This window comes from Ailuropoda melanoleuca, chromosome 2 (genome assembly GCF_002007445.2).
Source record: "Ailuropoda melanoleuca isolate Jingjing chromosome 2, ASM200744v2, whole genome shotgun sequence".
Lineage (NCBI taxonomy): Eukaryota > Metazoa > Chordata > Mammalia > Carnivora > Ursidae > Ailuropoda > Ailuropoda melanoleuca.
In genome coordinates, this window is record NC_048219.1 from 43,593,454 (window position 1) to 43,615,891 (window position 22,438).

Consider the following 22,438-nt stretch of genomic DNA (forward strand, 5'->3'; position numbering starts at 1 on the left):
GGATTATTTAATTATGCTAAGTATATGCTTTCTTATGAGTAATTTTTCTGGCTTCCAAGTTCGTAGTCCAGTAGAATGATCAAATCATGATGCTGTATCAATTGTAGACACATTAAATGGTCAAATGAACTTGCCATAAAAACAAGCCCCAATCACTGTATAACTATACCCTAGAAAGATAAAAGGAAGAAAGCAAATAGAAATAAATATGAAATGCAATTTTTCTCCCATCAAACCAATGAAGTGTGTGTGTGTGTGTGTGTGTGTGTGTGTGTGTGTATGTGTGTGTATGTGTGTGTGTGTGTTTTAAAAAAATATACAGTGCTGGTTAGGATGAAGCAAAGCAGAAGTTCTCCAACATGCTAATGAAATTTTCAATCTCTGTAGTTTCCTGGAAACTATGCATCTTTGAAGAATATTAAAAATTTACATATTATTTATTTCTTAAAGTAAACTTATGATAAAAAAATCATAAATATTTTTTAACTGCATTTCTGTCTTTAGGTAACAATATATTTCCATTCACTGTGGTGCCAAATTTGAACACAAATTATGATTAGTAAACTATAATGTATCCTTTTAATAGAGTCTTACACAAATATTAAAATTACTTTTAAAATAATTTGTAAATAGTTTGGGGAATGTTTATTTTATGTTAAATTAGATAAAAACAAGATACAATAATACACATATAATATTATCCTAAGCATGTAAAACAAAATCAAGGAAAGTGCCAGGGAAAAAGATGAAAAAGAGATTTACTAAAATAATGACAAGTTTTTCTTGAGTAGTGGAAGTAAAATTTAGGAAGCTTCTTTTCTTTCTAATTTTCTTTCTTTTGCAAAGTTTCTATAGAGAGCCTGGCTTATTTTCATAATGAAGGGAAAGGACAAAAAGATTTACTTTAAAAAATTAAAAATGAAATTAGAGTGAGCCTACCAATAAAGAAATGGGAATTGGGTGCTTCCCTTCTTTTCCCTTCATTTGTTTTCCAAGGAAATCTGTGTTTACAGCAAAAAAAAAAAAAAAAAAAAAAAAAAAAAAAAAAAAAGTGCCCAGAATAGGTGTATTACATGCAGATATTTAAGGGAAAGATGTAAGACCATAAAGGTGAGTTGAATAAAAATTTTATTGGCCCCGTGACTTTTAAGCTATGTTCCAGAATCAACCAGCTTATTGGTATCCTGTAGACATTGTTGCACACTGTATCTCTATTGAAAAACACATTTTGATCTTCCCCTGAGGAATGGAAGTGATTATCTTTCAGTTACTTCAGTCATGGGAGAATAAATGGCCAAAGACAATTGAGCTGCTGAAATGTCCACATCCGTCTTAACACCTTCCACGGACTTGCAGAGTCATCGTGCCTGGCCTCACCCAGGGAATGAAGTAAAATGAATATGCTGACTGTCCATTACAATGGAGAGTTCAACTTGTTTGAAAAGCCAAGGGTGCTATGTTTGAAAAAAAAATACTTAAAACGTCTCACCTTCTTTCATTAAAGCAAAAAAGATCACACAGTGCAGTAATACGCACACGACCATTTAGCCCTACAGTCAGTAACAGAAATACTGAAATAAGGTGTTTGAGGCAGGAAGCTAATGCTTGAAATTTAATACGACCAACTACACATCGTATTCGGCATCATGTTCTGCTATCTAGAGTGTCCCTTCATGGAAGTACACGTTTTCTACAAAGCAGGTCCAGGCAAAGGACAAGCAAGAGGGTGCTGACCGTGTGAGGAGTACGCTGAGTTCTGATGTCAAATCAAAACAGGGTAGCTTAGCCTTAAAATACTCCTGGACACTGTTCTTTGTATGAAAAATCAGTGATTTGCAGGTTCTTTTACTGCATGAGAACTGACTGGTCATAAGATCAGCCCGGAGCCGGTCTGTGAATCTTAGTTGGAGGAAATATAAGTGAAGTGCGAAGACAACAACTCCTCGAAGGAACCTGGTCCTGTGTGCTTAATTTGCACGTAAGTTCTTAGAGATATTCCATCCTTGTCGCATGAAGGCAGATCAGAGCAGAAATGGGGGAAGGCTATGCTGTAGATCTGGACAGCTTCTAAATCTCACCTTTCCAACTGGTCACTCCACATCAAGGTTGAGGAGCACTGGTGGGGTAAGGAGGTGGAGCTGGAGGCATAGCTGTTTGTGTGGTGCCTGATCTGTGAATAGACAGAGGGTTTCAGTGGACAGATTATTGATGATGACTCCTTTTGTCAGATGACTCTTCCTTGAACATTTTAAAAGAAAAGCAGAACCAAAACTCTATACATCAACTTGCATTGGCCATAGCCAACTAAATAAAGATATGTTAGATCTTATCTTCCCAGGACTATCTCATTTCTGCCTCCAAGCTTAGACCCACCCTCTATTTCCTCTTACAATTTCACACCAGATATTACGTAAGGGTAGAGACCATGCCTAATAGGACTTCTAATGCCTAGAGCAGTTATCACAGTACTTGTTAAATACTGAATAAAAACTTACTGGCTTTAAATGATTGGTGTAGGTAAATCCAATTCTACCACTTTTTAGCTTTCAGTGACTTTCTGTTGCTCTTAGGATAAAGACCAGAATTCTTAACATGACCTCAAAGGTTCTGTTTGATCTAGCCTCTGCTGCAACTCCGGCTTTGTTTGCTCAGGCCACCCTAGCCATCTATGCACAACATGAACATCTATGCACATCTATGCACATCCTTCTTCCTGCCTCAGGGCCTTTGCACTTGAAGCTTCCTCTGCCTAGAGTTCTCTTCCAATTCCCTCATCACCTGGCTGATGTCTACTTGTCCGTCAGATCTCAACTTGGAATATCACTTCTTCAGAGAATATCCTGTTGACTAGGACTGGTCCCCCACTATGATGCCTACTATTTTCTTTTCAGGAGCTCATTGTAGTTTGGAAACAAAGTTATTTTTGTGATTATTTGTTTAATATTTGTTGTTATCTCTAGACTACAAGTTTCATGAGCTCAGGAAGCATGCCTAGTTTTGCCCACCGCTGTGTCTCCAGCAGCTGTCACAGTGCCTGGCACATAGGTCATGGACAGTCAGTATTTGCGGCACAAATGAACAATGCTGTGTAATTGGCTGAGGCCCATCCCTGAACAATATTCTCCAAATAATAGCTTAAATTAATTGGATCCAATAAAAATACTAGGAAAAAATATTTCCTCTGTATACATTTCTCACTAATTCTCTTACAAGAAGTAGCAAAACGAAATTAAATTCTCACCAAAAAAGTGTTACAAGAAAAAGCAGAAAGAAATGAAAGTCACTTTTTCCTTCGTCAGTCTTTTTTATTGGATACCAAGAGCATTTTTGGTAGTTAAGAGGGGCGCCTGGGTGGCACAGCGGTTAAGCGTCTGCCTTCGGCTCAGGGCGTGGTCCCGGCGTTCTGGGATCGAGCCCTACGTCAGGCTCTTCTGCTATGAGCCTGCTTCTTCTTCTCCCACTCCCCCTGCTTGTGTTCCCTCTCTCGCTGGCTGTCTCTCTCTGTGTCATATGAATAAATAAAATCTTTAAAAAAAAAAAAAAGCTAGTTAAGATCATTTTAAACAGCATGCCCATGACCATTTCAAGTGGCATAAATGATATATGAATAAATAAAATCTTTAAAAAAAAAAAAAAAGCTAGTTAAGATCATTTTAAACAGCATGCCCATGACCATTTCAAGTGGCATAAATGATATAAGCTATCCAGACAGTCGTGTAGGTCTCCAATTCCTGTGTTAAGCAAATAGATAATTTCTGTTTTAGGAAAGCAGTGTTATTTGAAGGACAATGAAAGGACATATCTTCTTTGCAACACCAATTACTCTTTGGCCGATATCTATTTCAGCACAAACAGAAGAAGTTCAGTGGCGCTTTTAATAGAAATATTGAGCACTACATCTGAAACTAATGATGTACCGTATGTTGGCTAATTGAATTTAAATTAAAAAAAAAAGAAATATTGTGGCTCTGGAAGAGTGGTCAGAGTTGAGGTCAGAGTAGGGAAAAAACAGAACAAAACAGGATTTTCTCTTCTCTGAGACTTTCAGAATCCCCTGCGTGCCCCTGTTAAAGAAAAATCTGGTTAGGTTGGGTTAGCTGCCCTAGAGCACCACTGGGTCTTTCTCTTCCTGCTATCATGTTGCCTAGGCTATTGTTTGGAGGTGTGCTTTAACAAAGTACTTGGGGTTGCATTATCTGTTGGCTTAACTTGAGGAGCAGATATAACTGTAAGAATCTGGATATCATACGTCTGTCCAAAGTCAAGTAGCAGAAAAAGAAGGAACTGAAGGGGCACCTGGCCGGCTTAGTCAAAGGAGCATGTGACTCCTAATCTCAGGGCTGTAAATTTGAGCCTCACATTGGGTGTAGAGATTACTTAAAAGTAAAATCTTTAAAAAGACAGAACTGAGGAAATGAGGCACTGCAAGGTAACACGGGACAGAGCCGAGTGTTGGGAAGCATGGTACGGTTCCCTATTGCACTCTCTAAACCGCTCCTCCAATGGGCCCTATTTCCCTGACAAACACTCCTTGATTCACTCCATCATTCTCAGGAAACTCTGGTTTACTGTCACACCTAATATTGTGCAGCTAACTCTGGCCCCACTGCCGGTGGAGCCTTCATTTCATGCCAATTTTCTCTCCTATGTGTCTCTTTTATTTTACGCCTTCCCTGCAGTCTTTGTGTTATTGTTCTGCTTCTCACCCCTGTTCTTCCTGGCTAGCCAATCAGTTTGAACTATATGAAATTGACATTTTTGTTGGATCAAAAATGGTTGAATATTGGAAATTATTTATGGTTTAACCTAGGAACAATCTTTTAACTAATTAATGTTCTGACCCAAGTCTTTCTCCTCTTGAATACATCTTTCATATTCTTTCTTTTTTTTTCTTTTTTTTTTAATTGAGAGACAGAGATCAAGAATGCGCAAGCAGGTGAAGGGGCAGAGGCAGAGGGAGAGAGAGAGAATCTCAAGCCGATTCCACAGTGAGTGGGAGTCCAACACAAGGCTCCACCCCAAAACCCCGAGATCATGACCTAAGCTAAAATCGAGTCCCACACTTAACGGATTGAGCCACCCAGGTGCCCCTCATATTATTTCTAAGGCAAACCTTGGCAATCCGAAATATCTTTGAATGTTCCTCATTGCTACAGGATAAAGTCCTGGAGTACCAAAGCCACAGCTGAGTGGCTCCAACCTGTATCTCCAAGTTAATCTCTCATCTCCTGCCTCTCCCCTTCATGGGAGCCTTGCTTTAGTCCCTAAACTATGCACTCTGAGACCTGCCAATGCTTTTTCACACCTGATTACTGCAGAGTTTGCTCTTGCCTTTCTAAAATGCCTCTCTCTACTTCTGTCCAGAATTCATTCTGCTTATCCTCCAAGACCCAGCCTTTCATTTTCTTAGAAAAGTATTTTTTATTGTATTACTGTAACATTGTATGCATTATTCAAATTATACTTAGTCCATCAGTTTCTCAAACTCTAATTTGCCGTAAGAGCCCAATAAATGTTTGTGAATAACCTGATTTCCAAGTAAATGACAGGCTCTCCTCAATGGTCAACATTATGAGATAAGAACGGATTCAATTTTCAGCACCCACAAGAACCTACTATGTGTATGTCACTTTTTCAGGTGTGATAATACGTTCAGATATTAAAAATTTTCCTTGGCTTAGAAACGGGTAGTTTCTATATTCCCCCACATTTCCCTTGAGCATATCTATTGTTACATTTTAACTAACTATATATTGCTCTTCCTCCCAGGACTGGGAAGAAAGCACTTAGGCACTCAGTGCACGTTTTTGAATGACTGACTGACCGACTGAATGAATAAGTGAGGTCTGTCTTAGGCTGGACTCCCAGAGTAGAACCTAGACAAAGATTCGTATGCAAGTGACTTATTAAGAATGTGCTCCAAGAAAAACCCAAAAAACAAAAATGAGTAAGGAAGGGGGAAAGTAGGACACAGAAGGAGAAGCCCAGCAGGAGTGAAATTTTAAGTGATTCCAGCCTCCGTCTGAACTTTTGGGGAACTCTGGAGTGTAAATTATATGTCAAAGTTTGTTTCACTTATAAACAAGGGGTGTGGGCTTCTCTACCCCCACATCCATCAGTCATTGCTCCTTTGGAGGGAACAAAATTCCTAGGCCCTTCTGGCTCTGCCCTTGTGTGAGTCTCTCAAGGTCATAGTGTGAGCAGATAGCAGCAAAACAAGCAGAAGGTGAGAATGGGCACATAGAGCCGCTCTACAGTATCTGAGAGGGTCTGGGTCGGACTCCAGTTGTGCGGGATACACTACCAGCCACATATTTAGCAAGTTAAGTTTAGCTGGTGGGAATGGAGGAGGCTGCTCTGTGCCTAGGTTGGAGAACTCTGGAAAGGGTGTCGTGTTGAAAATAATCTTCACTCCTGCTACTGATGCCTAGGATCTCTTTAGATAGGGATGAAACTTTTCATTTATATTGAAAAGGGATATTAAAAAAAAAAGAATTAGCTTGGGTGGAAGAGAGAAAGGGTCAAAACCCTATATAGAACGCACTCTACATCAGGCAATGGCAAACTGTTTTAATGCTTTACCCTTTAATACACTGGTTTTCATCCACACTCAAGTATGGGCCTTCCTGCGAGTGTAGGATGAACAGCCCCTGATATGCCTCCCTTACACATTTTACCCCTTGTCACCACGAAGATGGTGTCCTTTATGCAGCCCAAGATGTTCCTGCTGGCTAACTGAACATAATTAATTAATTAGCTAATTAATTCAAGAAAATGTCAAAAAATTAAAAAATTAATAAAAAAAAAGATTTTCCTGCTCAAGATAAGTCCTCTTCCTCTTGTTTCAGCAAAGCTCATAGCTCTGTGTGTTCTTCCCAAATTACCAAATATGCCTGATACCCCACCTGCTAACGACGCTGGTCCTCTCTGGATATGAGAGCCCAAAGATTTCCATTAAAGCAACTTTATGTTCTCTAAGCCATATTACAGGATATCTTTTAAAGATTCCAGTTAAGATAGAAAAGACTCTGTGTGTGTGTGTCTGTGTGTGATCTTCAATTTGAATTTGCCTCTTTGGGCCACATTATTTTCCTGTGGAAATTGTGCTAAAAACATTGCTGTGTAAGTGGCCACCCCACAGACCCCTGAACACAGCCTAGTTGTTTCATCTACTGCCACGGCTTGTGGGCGGCCGCGGGGCCCTCTGTGGTTTGGCCTGTGTTCCCGGAGCCAGCCTGCCTCTGTCTGTGAGGCTCCTTCCAGACTAACCCAGCTGAACTCCAGGGCTGCAGTTCCTCTTTAGCATATCGTGAGCGTGTCCTCCGATGAGACACTCACCCCACATTAGCTCACTAACTTCTCCCCATCCACTGCCTAATCCTGAACAGCTGAGGGGTATGGGAGTCTGCATTGTTTCCTTCAGAATTTTAATGCCAGATCCATAACATTTTGTAAAGCCTGGCTGGCTAGCTTTCTGAGGAGCACAGAAAACTGTTCGAAAAGTGCTTACCTCCTATCACCTCTAATTACCTGTGTCCTTGTTACAGATCATCCCACCCGCACAGCCATCCCTCCCTTCTTCCATCTTTTCATTCCCTGGCTTTGTTCCATCCACCTTCAAATATTCATAGACTTTGCTTAGCCTGAGAAATAAAAGACACAGACACACCTGTGCTTGACTGCCTGACCTTTTCCCCTTCCTGTGCGTGTGATCCAGTTTCTCACCTCCCTTTTTACCCCCAGCTTCTCTATGCACTACATCTGCTACTCCTACTTCCTCTCCGTTCAACTCTCTCCTACATAATTGCCCCAAATTATAAAGTACTTTCCATTTTTCAGGCACTGTTGTAAACATTTTATAAATATTAATGAATTTTATTCTTTGAAGTTGGCACTATTATCATCTTCTCTTGACAAATGAGAAAACTGAGACACAGAGAGGTTAAGTAACTTGTTCAGGGTCACCCAGCAGCGTGGGGCAGAGTTTGGATTCAAATGCAGGGAGTCAGGTTCCAGAATACATGCTAACTACAATCCATACTGCCTCACTGTCTCCCACTCCCATGACAGTAAAACTAGTGTCCTGGAAACTTGTAGTATTTATTGTCATCTCTGGTACTGTGATATTTGGGCTAGATACACTTGTACTGTATATTAAGATCTAATATTTATAAGATTGTCCTTCTCTTGTTATACAAATATAATAAAACTACATTAATCTAGAATGAATAAATTATTCTGATGGGGGCTGAACTAAATTTATTTTTTTCCAAATTTTCTATTTTTATGATATATAAAAAGGGAGTCATTGGTCAAAGTAATAAGTACAACACATAAGTCAATAGGGACAGAATTTTACCTACTTGAGAGGGGAAAATAGAGATAATTTTAGAATGTTGAAATGCAAATCTAGGCTTCTGATATCAAACGAGTTTTACCGGATCCAGACAATAATATATACTATGCACTTCTTGATTCCTATCTTGGTATAACATAGCGGGGAAGCTATTGAAATAACAAGAAAATGACAGAAAATGGCATATAATCACACTCCAGCAAATAAGATGATGGCAAAATGTCTTTTGCCATCATCTTATTTGTTGGAATTTGCAACCCATATCCTGATACCGAGAGAGTTCCTGGTCACCATAGTGGTGATCCCTGTAGGAATAAACTGCACATTTTAAAGCTAAAGAGATCACACAGTCCAACTCTCTAATTTACAGCTAAGGATATGAGCTAATATTACTTCTTATAGTCACAGAGAAAGTTTGCAGCAAAGTCCTACCAAAATTTCAGCTTCCTTGTTTCTGTTCCATCATGAAGCCCAATAATTAATTTGCAGATTTGATCTACTTATAAATAGCCCTATAGTATATAATAGCTATTCAGCAAATAACTATTTAAAAAAGCAAGAAAGCAAGAAAGAAAGGAGGGAGGGAGGGAGGAAGGAAGGGAAGGGAAGGGAAGGGAAGGGAAGGGAAGGGAAGGGAAGGGAAGGGAAGAGAAGAGGAGGAAAACAAGCAAGCAAGCAAGCAGAAAGCAAGCCTGTCTGGCCCATTATACAAATCAATGAACCCCACTACGACTGAGATATTTATCTGCTTCTGTTTAATCGATGCCCCTGCAGTGACTAGACCAGAGGCTTCCACAATGCAGCTTGATTACTATTTGATGTTAAAATGAATGATTTACATAGAGTGTCTCTAAGTAGGTTGCTATTATTTCCATTTCACAAGTGAAAAAAATTAAAGCTCCGTAAAGTGACTTGCTCAAGTGTAGACCTAGAACCAGGACTGGAAACTAGAAATTTGGCTCTTAATTCCTTACCTGGCTGTAAAAATATTGCTCTCTGATAAAAAAAAAAAATCAAGTAGTGAATTATTTTGTATAAGAAATAAAGATAGATACAGCACCTTCAGCAAAATTCTGAGGAAATGCATACAGCTGGTGCATCATGTATGGTCATTACACACATGCTGGTCTTCGCCATGTCTACCCCGCATCCTGCTATTTCACACTACCAACTAGAAGAAACAGTTCTCCCTTCTTACTCTTCAAAACTTTTCTTCTTTTTCTGCTCTTTTCTCAGGGGAACAAAAGAGAGAGACCCAGGGCCTCTCCTTCTCATGTCTATGAGATTCGAGCAGCTGGAACGACACTAAAGGCTGCAATGTCTTACAACCTTCTCCTCAGTAGAACTTCATCTTCGGGGTTTTTACAGCCTCCCTGACTAACAGAAATTACACTGTAACGAGGCTAGGTGGCCTCTAATACTTTGTTTTAAACCAGGTCTTTTGAAGGCGTTCTATCTTTTCTCATTTTTAAAACATTAAAATATTTTCTAAAGAGAATATACCTTAAATACAGTTAACACTGTTTTCCTCACAGTAAGACAGGTAAACACCCTAAGAATTCAAGAGAAGGGAAATAAAAGTGACTTAGGAGGGGTTCGCGTTTTCATCAAGAGGTTTGGGGTGTGGACAAGAAGACCTAAGATTGGCTGGAGCCGAGCAGCTACTGGGAGGGCGGGACTGTTACCCGCTCAAAGAAGCCTAAGACCTGGACGCAGTTTTTGGAATTACAAACGGATGGTGGGTAGCCGGCAACCTAATGCAGGAAGAAAGGGTATAGGTTCAAAATCGGCTGCTGAGAGGAGTGACGCAGACCCCACAGACAGCAACAGGCGCTTTAGCCTCTGGCTGTCATGGGATATTGCTCACGCCTCCGCCGCAGCTATTACAGTGCCCGGCATACCTGCCCTCACGTCTGCCTCCCCCGGGGGCTCTGAGAAGCTTGAATATCAACAGTGAAGGGAGAGCTCACCCAGAAATCTTCTTTATTCCATGTACAAAGTAAGGGGGGGTTTTCCCTTCAAAATTCTGACCTAAATTAGAAAAACCAGAGTTTCCCGATAACCTAGTCTAAGCAGCCTTCTGTGGGGGACATCTAGAGGCGGAGACAGTTTCTCCCAGAGCGCTTGATAAAGTCTTTAGATGCTATACTTTCAAATGGTCAGTCGTTTTTCCACTGCTAAGAAATTTTAAATGTATTCTCCAACTTGTGTTTTCATTAGGAGGGCGTGTATAATGTTTCCCTTGAATATTTACTTCAAAACCCCTGTTCCAACTTATCAAATCCAAGTGACTCTTGTTTTCATGTGCATGTCTGAGAAGTCCCCTCTTTCCTATCCATTCTGCATTTTTTTAGTTCCTCCTTTGGTGTCCACCCACTGCATCACTGTTACCCACGTAAGTCCCCTAAGTGATTTCTCTGGCTCTAGTCTCTGTTACAAACCAGCCCTCCTAAAATCTCGGGTAAAATCTCACGTATGTTGTAGAATACAGTGGACTTCAAAACTCCTACCTGGCTAGAATCCAGATTCCACTAGTTACTGGCTGTGTGACCCTGAGCAAGTGACTTGAGCTTGTTGGGTGTCAGTACCCTCGTCAGCTAAATGGGGACGGTGGTAGTTACTACCATGTAAGATTGTTAATGTATAGGAAGTGCTTAGAATTGGACCTGACACCGGGACAGAGAGGAAACTTTCGAGAAGTATTAGCTAGTACTATTTCAGCTATACTGAACATGCCATTCATTATGCCAGTCGTGCCTACAGACTTGTGTAAGGGAAATTCCTCTGCACAACCCCTGCTGACATGGCAGCCTGGGCTGCCATATTTTGTATAAAGATTCTACAAACTCCAGGCACACCCAATTGGAAAAGGTATACAAACCCAAGCCGTAGGCTAGCCATTGATCTATGACCTTGTTAGTCAAGGAATAGTGAACTGACATGGCAGAAATTTCCTCTCAGAGAATCTGAATTTTGAAATGTTAAGAAAATGAAGACCAGAGCAGGACCATAGCCACAAGGAACCAGATATCGTAAGCAAGCAAAAATTATGAAGTTAAGAACTTACACTGACAGCAGAGAGAGACTCGGCAGTTGGTGATGGAAACACAGACAAGCAGGTAGAAAATAGCTAGGTCCAATGTTGGTCGAAAACTAGTGTGAAATTCTGTTTATTCCACGTGTTGAGTCTGTGGGTCCTGTTCTATCCTCCAACCCCAGACTACATATTCCTGTCCATAATACTCCATTACAATAAACCTCCCCTTCTCGAGCTAACCTGAGAGGTACTTCATTTCTTATATCCCAAAGAACCTAAATAACTAAACAATGGCCCTATGGACGCCCTCAATGATGAGTTGGACAATCAGGTTCCATCGATTAATCAATTCACTGCCTCCCAGTTCACCCTATATACCGTCCCTAAGGTCCTCCTCACCCCCAATGAGCTCTCATTCCTTTTGGCATATACAAAACTTAATTTTCCTTCAAAGGCTAGTTCAGATCTCACTTTCTCCATGAATGCCTGGGTACCACACCAGACAGAAGTGGATCAAGGAACAACTTTCTTTAATAAATCAGAAGGGGGAATGAAGCATGAGAGTCTATGGACTCTGAGAAACAAACTGAGGGCTTCAGAGGGGAGGGGGTGGGGGAATGGGATAGACTGGTGATGGGTAGTGAGGAGGGCACGTATTGCATGGTACACTGGGTGTTATACGCAACTAATGAATCATTGAACTTTACATCAAAAAAATAAATAAAAATAAAAAATTTAAAAAAATAAAATAAAATAAAATGACTATGAGCCCAGGGTCCAAGAGGCCTGCGTAAAGGATGGGCTTTGAAGCTTAAGTTTCATTAGTTTTACCCTATATCTGCCTTTGATGTCATCTTGGGAGGAACTTTCCCTCCATGAGATTATCCCACCAGGAACTTTTACAGAAATGTGTATAATCACACAGACCTGTTAGATAATTTATCACAGTATTATATTTTGCCTCCCACTTTGGGGACATCATTTGTGACTGGGCTGCAGTATTCCTTCTTCCTGGGGCTTTGGGAGGAAATTTTTGATGTCTAATAGATCTACACTTGTGCAGGAAAATATCAATACATACCACTATTCCTGCTCATTTAACATCTGGCATATGCCCCCGATATCATGAGCTAAGGCATTCTCCACACAGATGCTGATAAAGAAAACTTTGTCATTATACACATACGTTCACAAATATGCCTACAAGTGCTTCATAAAATTGCTGTTATTTCTTGTTATTTTTCAATGATTTTCAGTATAAAGGTCAAAATCAATTTTATGACATTCAAAGGCTCTTGTCCACCTCTCAGACTTAATTCATTTCCCTTTTTCCTTCTCCATGCATCACCAGTACCTGCCTTGCTGTTCTTTGAATGTTGTGCCTCCTGGAAACTTGAGGATTTTGCACGTGCTATTCCCTATGTACGAAATGCTTTTCCCCATATGCCTGCCTCCCACCATCGAGCTCCTTCTTCCTCCAGAAGATTTCCTTCATCCTTCTGGTATCAGCCTCCATGAGAGGGGCTGCTACATAATATGCCCTCACATCATTCCTGGCCTCCCATTACTTGTGAGCAGAACACAACAAAGTGAAGGCATTTCTGTGATACAAAGGTAGCAGTGGAATTTATCTTTAGGGGAATTCAGTTACTTAGGTTTGGGAAAATACTTACATGAACCTTTGGGTTTTTACAAAGGCGAAGCCCATGGCTGCGGAGGGAAGGATTAAGACAGAGGCACAGAGTTGCTCTGCAGACCGCTGTAAAGGGCTGTCTTCCTGGTGGACAGAGTGGTGTTTCTGGGAGGTAAAACAATGTTTGGCTTCCTCTTTTTGTGGGGAGGGATTGCTTGAGAGCCAGAGCAGGTGTGGGGGCTTACAGTCCCGGGACTCTGAAAGAAAGTCTGAGTGTGACCCACACGAGAAACACCCGCAGAGCTGAGATAGATGGGGTCCCTCTGTGAACAGCAATGCACATTAAGGAGTAGTTATCTCTGGTTTTAAATTCTAGTTTGTTTGTTTGTTTGCTTGTTTGTTTGTTTGTTTGTTTTTTACTACCTCCTTCTCCACTCACCCCATCCTCAGATGAAACTCTCAGTAGATTCTTACAAAGAAGAGCTTTACGTGCATGCGTGAGACTTCAGAGAAGGAAGGGAGAGGGTCACAGACAGTCTGGAGGTGAACACTGCAGGGAGAGGACAACTGGCAGGACAGAGAAAAGCCAAAGGGACCAGCAGGAATGCAGAAAGCCAGTCCAGAGCGAGCGAGCCCTGCCAAGTGACGGCGGGACGTGAAGGATGCCTGGAACCATCAGAGGGTTCAGGAGGGGCTGTCCCAGAGCTCGGAGGCTGTGGAGGCAACCCAAAATGTGCTTGAATTTTTTTGTTTGATAGGAAAGGAAAGGAACTCCATATGGCTAGAACTGGGGATATTTGGTTACATCCAGAGTCACTTACTGAAAATATTACCTGATTATAAGCTCCATGGAAGCAAGGTCCCTATCCATTTTATTTCTGCCTTACGCCCGTAAATCGCAGTGCCTGGCACAAAGGAGGAACTCAATCAATATATATTTGCTGAATGAATGAATGATCTTTCCAACAAGATTCTAGCTTTAAAATCAGGGACTGTGTTGTAAATATTCTCTAACTCCAAAGAGCCCAGAACGATATCTGATGCAGAATGGCTCGAGTTAGTATTTGCTGGCTGATTTACAATGCACTACATATAAAGAAGGGAGATTATTTTTTTAATCTTAGTGATAACCGTGCACACCTGGTCAAATTCACAGCTTGCCTTTATCTTTTATGCACTCCTTCTCTGTTTAAGGTAAACCCTGCAAAAGGAAGAACAATTGATTGGCGTCAACAAGACAGTACTCTAGAGACTAACCCTTTCCTGCACCATCCTGGCTGCTCTGTGACCCACTGAATTTGGTTGATTTGTTCCACATAGGAGTTTCCTGGCTCTCAGAACCAGGAGGATACAGCCCTATCCCCAGCAGTCTTTAACCTGAGCCCCATTTCCAAAAGATCCTGCACTGCAGGGATTATCATCGTGGAGAACTTGAGCTGGCCAGAAACCTCTTAGTGCCCATAATTGTCGGGTTGAGTAATGAGAACTTGTTGTTACTGGATATACAGCGTGTATGGGCTGTCATTATAGCCCCAGAGAAATGGGCGAGTGAGTGCCAATGAGAAGGAGGAAATGTGTGGAGGGACCACTGCAGACAAAAGCCCATCTAGGGCTGGGAGGAGGGGACAATGTCCTTACTGATCCACACCTGTCTCAGCATCAAACCCCAGAAGTGGAAGGATGACAGAAAAAATAGAAACCCCAAATGGAAAGAAGGAATGGCTTTGAGCTTTTGAGGACACAGCCTCACATATTGGCCTGGTACATATGTGTGGACATTTCCAGAGAAGGGGAATGGCAGAGAGGAGGCCATTATCATTCTGAGTGTCCCCAGCCTTCACATGGTGGAGAAGGCCCCCTGGAGTCTCCCTGGGGTTCATAGAAGAGAAACGAAAGCTGAATGCCTGAGGGACTACTATGGAGCTGCCTTGTTTAGGGCCATGGTTGTTCCTAGGGGTTAGATAGCCGAAGCCAGTGTCCAGAGGAAGGAAGTGGCAGAGCCTTGAGGGTCTACTATGCCAGTAAGAAAACAATGCGGCCAGGTCAGCAAAGTAGGACCCCAATGCTCAAAATATTCTGAGGAAACAGTTCACCAGATTCACTAGCCCTGAGTCACCTGGATACCAGCAGCTACCCCGCAACGGAAAAACCAAAGTCACCTCTAGGGAGAATGGGGAGGACCCAAGAGACAGGATCAAGTCTATGTGTAGACAAGTGGCCTCTCCTTATCTGCCCCATTATCATGAGAGGACATAAGCTTTCTCCCTCACACAGATTCTATCTTGGGTAAGGGAAGGGGGAAGTGGGAGAAATCATGAAGCAAGAACATTTCCCTCAAAGACACTGAGTTAACACAAAGTGAGAAAAAAGATGGACAACACTCCTTCAACTGTAAGTGGAAGAACCCATCCTCTACTGCCCCACCTCCCAGCCCCTGCCTCAGCCACCAGAGAACATGGATTTGTGATGAATTTTTGTCCTCTGTACAAAATTTGTAAAAAGGAATTTTAAAAATATCTAAGTTGCACACTGTACAATTTTCACCTGAGTCATTAACAAGAGTAGAGACTCTTAATGCCCATAGCACTAAATAAATGTGGTGACTATCTTCAGAAATCTGATCATGAGCTTTTTGTTTTTCAGTTCAAAGCATTATAAAGGTGACTAGGAAGGAAAATGCAACACTGCCCAAGATAACTAATAGAAGGCCATCCTAATTCCAAACAAGTTAGGTGTATGTGTCTGAAAACAAATTAAACCTTATAATGGGTGTAAGTTTTGTTCTATTGCATAACTTATAATCAGAGACGTCAGTGGAGGGTCTTACTACAATTTTATGTCCATGCTTTAAAAGGTCAATCACAGGACAGATAAAAAGAAAATAATCAAATGCGCTCTTATAGTATATTACCAAATCAATAGTTGAGAAGGATTAAGATTAAAGACGATGATAAATATGGTAATTGCGCTGAGTAATGAATTTCATGATAAATTAATCCTTATCCTCCAGGGCAGAGCTGATTTGACTGATGTCTATGCACTTCAATATTCTGGAGGATTCCTAGTCCCTGAAGCTGCAGGTGTGATCACTGTCTAAGGCAAAATGCTTACATAGCCAGGAAGGAACTTGATTCCCTGTGTTTCCGTCTATCCTCAGCAATAACCCACTGCCATCCAGTACAATCAGATTAAATCAGGGCCAGTCATTAGACTAGTGATTGAATGCTAGCAGAAGCTATCAGGGGTCTTTTATCTCTCAGGCAAATAGATTCAACCGAGTAGTGGAGGTCAATTCAATTTAGCGTTCATTGATTACCTATCTTTTATGTGTAAGACACTGTGCGAGGCATTAAAAGAACATCTTGACTCATTACCAGTAAAAATGTTATAGACTGTATATAATTAAATAGTATTCATTATGTTGTGTGCATATCTAATTGTTACGAGAAGTCTAAATCCTCAACGCGTTCTCATTTCTTTAAGTGATAAGAACGAAGAAAAATGATGAAAGTCCCATTAGTCACAATTTAGCCATTTGGAATCTAGATCTTCTATAAAAATAGTTTGAAAGTCAGTTGTTTAAATACAAAATGATTTATCCAATCATTTATTATTTAGCTTCTTTTGTTCTTAGTAATGTTGTAATATAGTATGTAATAACATAATAACTATGATCCTTAGGCAAAAAATTAATAGATTTTCTGACATAAAATACAGAAAAGACATTTAAAATGTCATGGAATGCAACTATGGGAAAGAACATCCTGCCATTTGCTACAGCATGGATGGACCATGACGACATATGCTAAGTGAGATAAGTCAGACAGACAAAGGCAAATACGATACGATATCATTTATATACGGAATCTGAAAAAGCCAAACTCACAGAAACAGAGAGTAGAATGGTGGTTGACCTAGGGAAGGGGGTTAGAAGTACAGGACAGATGTTGTTTAAGGGTACAAGCTGGCAACAAGTAGTAAATTAGTCCTAGAGATCTAATGCACAGTATAGTGATTACAGACAACAATATTGTATTACAATATCAAGTTTGCTGAGAGACTGGAGTTTATTCCAACCACTAAAAAGAAATGATAATTACGTGGTGGGATAGAGGTGTTAATTTCCACCTCAATTCATATGTTGTACACCTTAAATTTACACACTGTTATATGTGAAATAGATTTCAATAATAGAAATGGTACATAAAATAAGGAACTATGTTTTGACTATGGCAGAGATGGCCAGTTGCTTTCTAATATCCTTTCTCTCCCTCTTCATAATAGAACCCTTATTATTAGCTGAGCTCCAATTAAAACACTGTATTTCCGACTCTCTCCCTGTTAGCTGTGGCTGTGTGACCAAATTCTGGCCAATTATATATAAGGGAAAAGTGACGACACTTCTGGGAAATCTCCACAAAGGGGAGAGGAACACTCTTTTTTATTTACTTCTTCCTCCTTTCTCCGAACAGAGGCAGAGTAATGGTTGGACCTCAAGCAGCTGTATTGGACCATGAGGCAGTGCATTAAGAATGGCTAAAAATAGCATCCATCTCTGATGATCAGGAATGGCCAGATCAGCCTACATGCAGAATTTTTATAAGTTGGAGAGAAATGCCCTTCTATCTTCTTTGAGCCATTGTCATTTTTGTTTTTTGTTTTTTGTTTTTTTTGTTTTGGTTTGGTTTTTTGCATCTGACCAAAACCTAACACAGTGATAAAGCATCCCATCAGTTAGAACAAATTCTAGGCAGTTTTCAAGAAATCACCTAAATTAATCAGAAAAACCATACTGATATAAGGAAAACAATAGTGTCTTCCTCATGTCTAGCTTACAATAAATCGATTACCAAACATGTACAACCCTTGAGGCTTTAGGATTTGACATAAGGAGACTGGTTTGGGGGACCCTAACATAGGTCATGTTGAAGATGACTTCAGATTGTTTGCATGTAATTTTCCCCAAATGTGTACAGGATTTCTGTATGGTCAAAGAGAAGTGGCATAGCATCAGACCACATGTAATACAAATCTGCTCTCTCCCCATACTGGGTCTACAACACAGCTCTGAAATCGATCATAAAAGCTGGACTTCAATCTTAATTCACTTTAAACCTGGACAAGCTTGCTTAAATTTTATAAATCTCAATTACTTTACGATGTGGGGATAATGATAACACTGGCTCCATTTCCTTTCACAGAGAAGTTGGGACAATCAAATGAAATAAATATATGTTATGTCAAAGTGTTATCGATGTTATTAACATCATTGTGGTGTATTCACTTATGTTTCACTGGGAGAGGAACTTTGTTTTCAACTTTCTGAGATAATTACCTTTAAAAAGTGACTGCTTTGCACATTAAATTCTTCTCCCTAATATCTCAATTTCATGATTGTGTAGAAGAATTTTGTCTGCATAATGTTTGAGTTTTTATGAGCTACATGTATTCAAGTATTTAGGCTAAAAGAATACCATTGGGAATGAGTATGTGGCTAATTTGCAGCTGCTTCTTTTGTAACCAGCATATGAGAAACATGTGGACAGACACTGAAAATAAAAATAAATTTATTAACTATGTTAGAAGAGGCAGTTAGAATATGTCACTCACTGATCGAAATCTAAATGTTGTGTGCAGCAAATTCCCTTTAAGCTGGAGTTAAGCCTCCAGACATTTCACATAGCAGAATTCATTTTCACAGCATTGAACAATTATCAATGGTCATAAAAATGACTCTGGACCTACACAATATTGTCGTATATTCTGAATTACTAAAGACATATCATCAGTAATGGAACCAAAGTATTTCACTAACTGCGGTGTACCAGGCCACAGTCTTGCTTATCACAAGGGAGGTTCATAGTAATAAAAACACTGGATTATCTGAGAAGTGTCTACCCGAAGAGAATAACAACGGTCAGAATTCTATTTCACAGATAGCGAAGGTGAGATTGAACTTCTTGCTCAAACAAAAGCAGGTTATTAGAAATTCATTGTTAAGAATGGCCTTCTGGGGCACCTCACTGGCTCAGTCGGTAGAGCACATGACTCTTGATCGCAGGGTTGTGAGTTCGAGCCCATGCTGGGGAGGTAGAGTTCACATAATAAACAAACAAACAAACAAACAAACAAATAAATAAATAAATAAGAGAGAATTGCCTTCTGGGGAGGGACTCATTTCATAGGCTCCCTTCTGATTCATATCTAAGTGACCTGGAGCTGCCACGTGATTAGAAATGAAAGTTACCTCAACTCCGCTCTTTCTCTGTCTCTGTCATTCTCCCTCTGTGTGTGTCTCTCTCTCTCACTTACTCTCACCATTGGAACTTGCCTTCTCTCATATGATGTTGAAAAGTGAGATACTCTACAAGGACATGAAAGTGGGGCTTGGCTGTGGTCCCACACTTTAGAGCTGACAGTACAAGGGAACATGTGGGAGAAGAGCAACCTGCCTGATGGATGCTGGACTTCTGCTCCCTGCTCCTTTCTTGAAAACCCCAACCCCCTGCAGCTCCTGTCAGCAAAACCAACTGGTGGGACATCCAAACTCTCAGTCTTTCCTTGTAAGCTTACTTGATTTCTCTCCCGTTTCACTGCTATCTTCAATATATTACCTGAGCCAGAAGGTGAGGGAATAGAGAATGTGTATGGAGTGAGAAGGGAGGAGAAAAATGCATAGGAAGGGAGCTCAAGGAGACCCTGGCACCAATCCTTTCCAGGGACTCTCTGGAGGCTCGTTCTGTGCCTCAGTCTCTGATGTGGGCACAGAAGAGAATTTTTAAAGGGGCCAATTTATTTCAGGCGTGTTTTATAATACTAGTACCTTCCTTCCAGATTTATCCCCTTTTCAGCTTTCACCCTTTCCTTAAGATCTCTATAAAGAAATCTTATCCCGGATTCATCACTAAAGCTTAACTATTTTATGTCTCATTCTTGTAAGGCCCTACTAAGTGGCTAGAGCTAACAGAAATATTGTTTCTGGGATATTAGAAAGTGGCAGTGCTTTACTGGGTTATTTTTACCCACAAAATGCATTTACTTTCTAAAAGGAGTCTTCCAAGTCCTTGCTTTAAAAAACGCTAGTTCTAGGATTTTAGATCTTATGGTGGGTACTCAAGGATCAGGAGAAATTTTCAAAATGTTTAAAAAAGAATAATAGTTCAACACCTAATTTTTTAAGTAAATATCAAGCACCTTTCTAAATGCATATTTCAGCTCTTTCAGTGCTCATTACAGTCTGAGAGGAAGGGTCGACTAGTATTTTGACTACGGATTAAGATACTGAGGTACTGAGAGGGTAGGTACTCTACCTACAGTCCCACAGCTGGTAAGTAGTTGAACTATGATTTGAACCCAAGTGTGCAGCTCCAGAACCCCTGCTTCTAACCAGCCGTCTAGATGGCTGTCAGAAAACCACCAAGGTTGAGGGGCGCCTGGCTGGCTCAGTCGGTTAAGCGTTTGCCTTTGGCTCAGGTCATGATTCCAGGGTCCTGGGATGGAGCCCGCATCAGGTGCCCTGCTCAGCACAGAGCCTGCTGCTCCCTCTCCCTCTGCCTGCTTCTCTCCTTGCTTGTGCTCTCTCTCTCTCTCTCTCTGTCAAATAAATAAATAAAATCTTTTAAAAAACACAAAACAAAACACCAAGGTTGAGGGGCACCTGGGTGGCACAGTGGTTAAGCATCTGCCTTCGGCTCAGGGTGTGATCCCGGCGTTATGGGATCGAGCCCCACATCAGGCTCCTCTGCTATGAGCCTGCTTCTTCCTCTCCCACTCCCCCTGCTTGTGTTCCCTCTCTCTCTGGCTGTCTCTATCTCTGTCGAATAAATAAATAAAATCTTTAAAAAAAAAAAAAACACCAAGGTTGAAATTAGCTTGGGAAGAAGGTATGAGTACTTGTCTTGGCTCTGTCTCTGGGAAACTGTGTGACCTTGGACAAGTCACTTCAACTCAGTCTCAGTTGAAGGAAATTTGTGGTTTATGTTCCTACAATTTTTGAATACCATGATATTGTGATATAAAATATATATATATGTTTTGGTCTTCATCCCCAGCTCCTGAGATAGTTCTGAGTGATAAAGGTGTTGTTATAATATTTGGGTTTTGTCTCCAGTTCTTGAAAACGCTCCAGAAGGATAGAGGTGAAAGAGCATCTTTTGTTTATTCATAAGAAGCCCCTTTCAACCCCATCTGAGTTTGTCTTAATGAGGTGACATTTGGAAAGTCCCTAAGATGGGGGTTTGGTTGTCAAGGGAACTAACCGTATGAATAGAGGATTGGAACTTTCAATCCCACCCTCTGATCTCTGGGGGGAAGAGAGGGACTGGAGATGAGTCAATCACTAATGGCCAATGATGTAATCAATCATGCCTAGGCATTAAAACCTCCATAAAAAAAACCCTAACCTAGAGGGTTCAGAGGGCTTCCAGACTGGTGAACACACTGAGGTGCTGGGAGCAGGTGTACCCAGAGAGGACACAGACAATCTTACTCCCCTTCTGCACACCTTGTCCTATGCATCTCTTCCATCTGGCGGTTTCTGAGTTGTATCCTTTTATAATAAACTGGTATCTAGTAAGTAAGCTGTTTTCCATCTCTTCCATCTGGCTGCTTCTGAGTTGTATCCTTTTATAATAAACTGGTATCTAGTAAGTAAGCTGTTTCCTGAGTTCTGTGAGCCATTCATGCAAATTCCTGAACGCAAGATGAGGGTCCTCGGAACCTCTGCTATATGGCCTGTTGGTCAGAAGTCCAGGAGGCCTGGACTTGTAATTGGCAACTGAAGCAGGAGGCAGTCTGACAGACTGAGCCCTTAACCTGGGGGTCTGCACGAACTCTGAATAATTGAATTGTAGGACATCCAGCTGTTGTTGAAGATTGGTTGGTATGGGGAAACCCCACGTGTTTGGTGTCAGAAGTGTGGAGAGCAGGGTGTAGAAGAAACAGTGTTCTTCTCAAAGCAGAACTCTTTCTTTAAATGAAATTCCAATTAGAAGCCTGATATACACAACAGATAGAAAGGAGATCTTGAGCCCAGGCTATACTAATACTGGCCTTGTATTGTTCAAGGTCCAACCGATCACCCTTGTCCCTAAGTCCAGTTTACACACACACACACACACACACACACACACACACACACAGAACAGCTTCTGCAGATAGGGCTCTGTTGAATCCAATTAAAATCCTCTTGACTCAGTGGTCTCTACTGTCTCTTCCAGCAGTAGGATTCTATGTAATCAGTTGTTTAGACACACCCAGGAGTAAAATATCAAAATATGACCTCCTCTCTACTGTGCTCTGAGGTGGAAATAGCCTAACTTAAAGTCAGAAAAGAGAGCAAGGAAACAAGCCATTCTTTCACTTGATTTCCTTTAGGGCCCAAGAAAATAAGGAAATATGATTTGAAATCCTC

General features: G+C 40.9%; 1 protein-coding gene across 6 annotated transcripts in view; it reads right to left on the minus strand.

Moving 5' to 3' along the window:
* The window catches only part of PTGER3 (prostaglandin E receptor 3), a 176,024-nt gene that overhangs the window by 98,236 nt on the left and 55,350 nt on the right, over positions 1–22,438 (minus strand). For 3 of the 6 annotated variants that reach the window (XM_034653694.1, XM_034653696.1, XM_002929651.4), the window contains one exon: positions 2,079–2,170. The exons of 2 other annotated variants lie outside the window; for them this stretch is intronic. In XM_034653694.1, the coding sequence (XP_034509585.1) occupies positions 2,079–2,170 (92 nt within the window). Of the gene's footprint in view, positions 1–1,467; positions 2,171–22,438 lie in introns of those variants that run through there. One more of the 6 variants, XR_004623269.1, reaches the window with a different exon arrangement.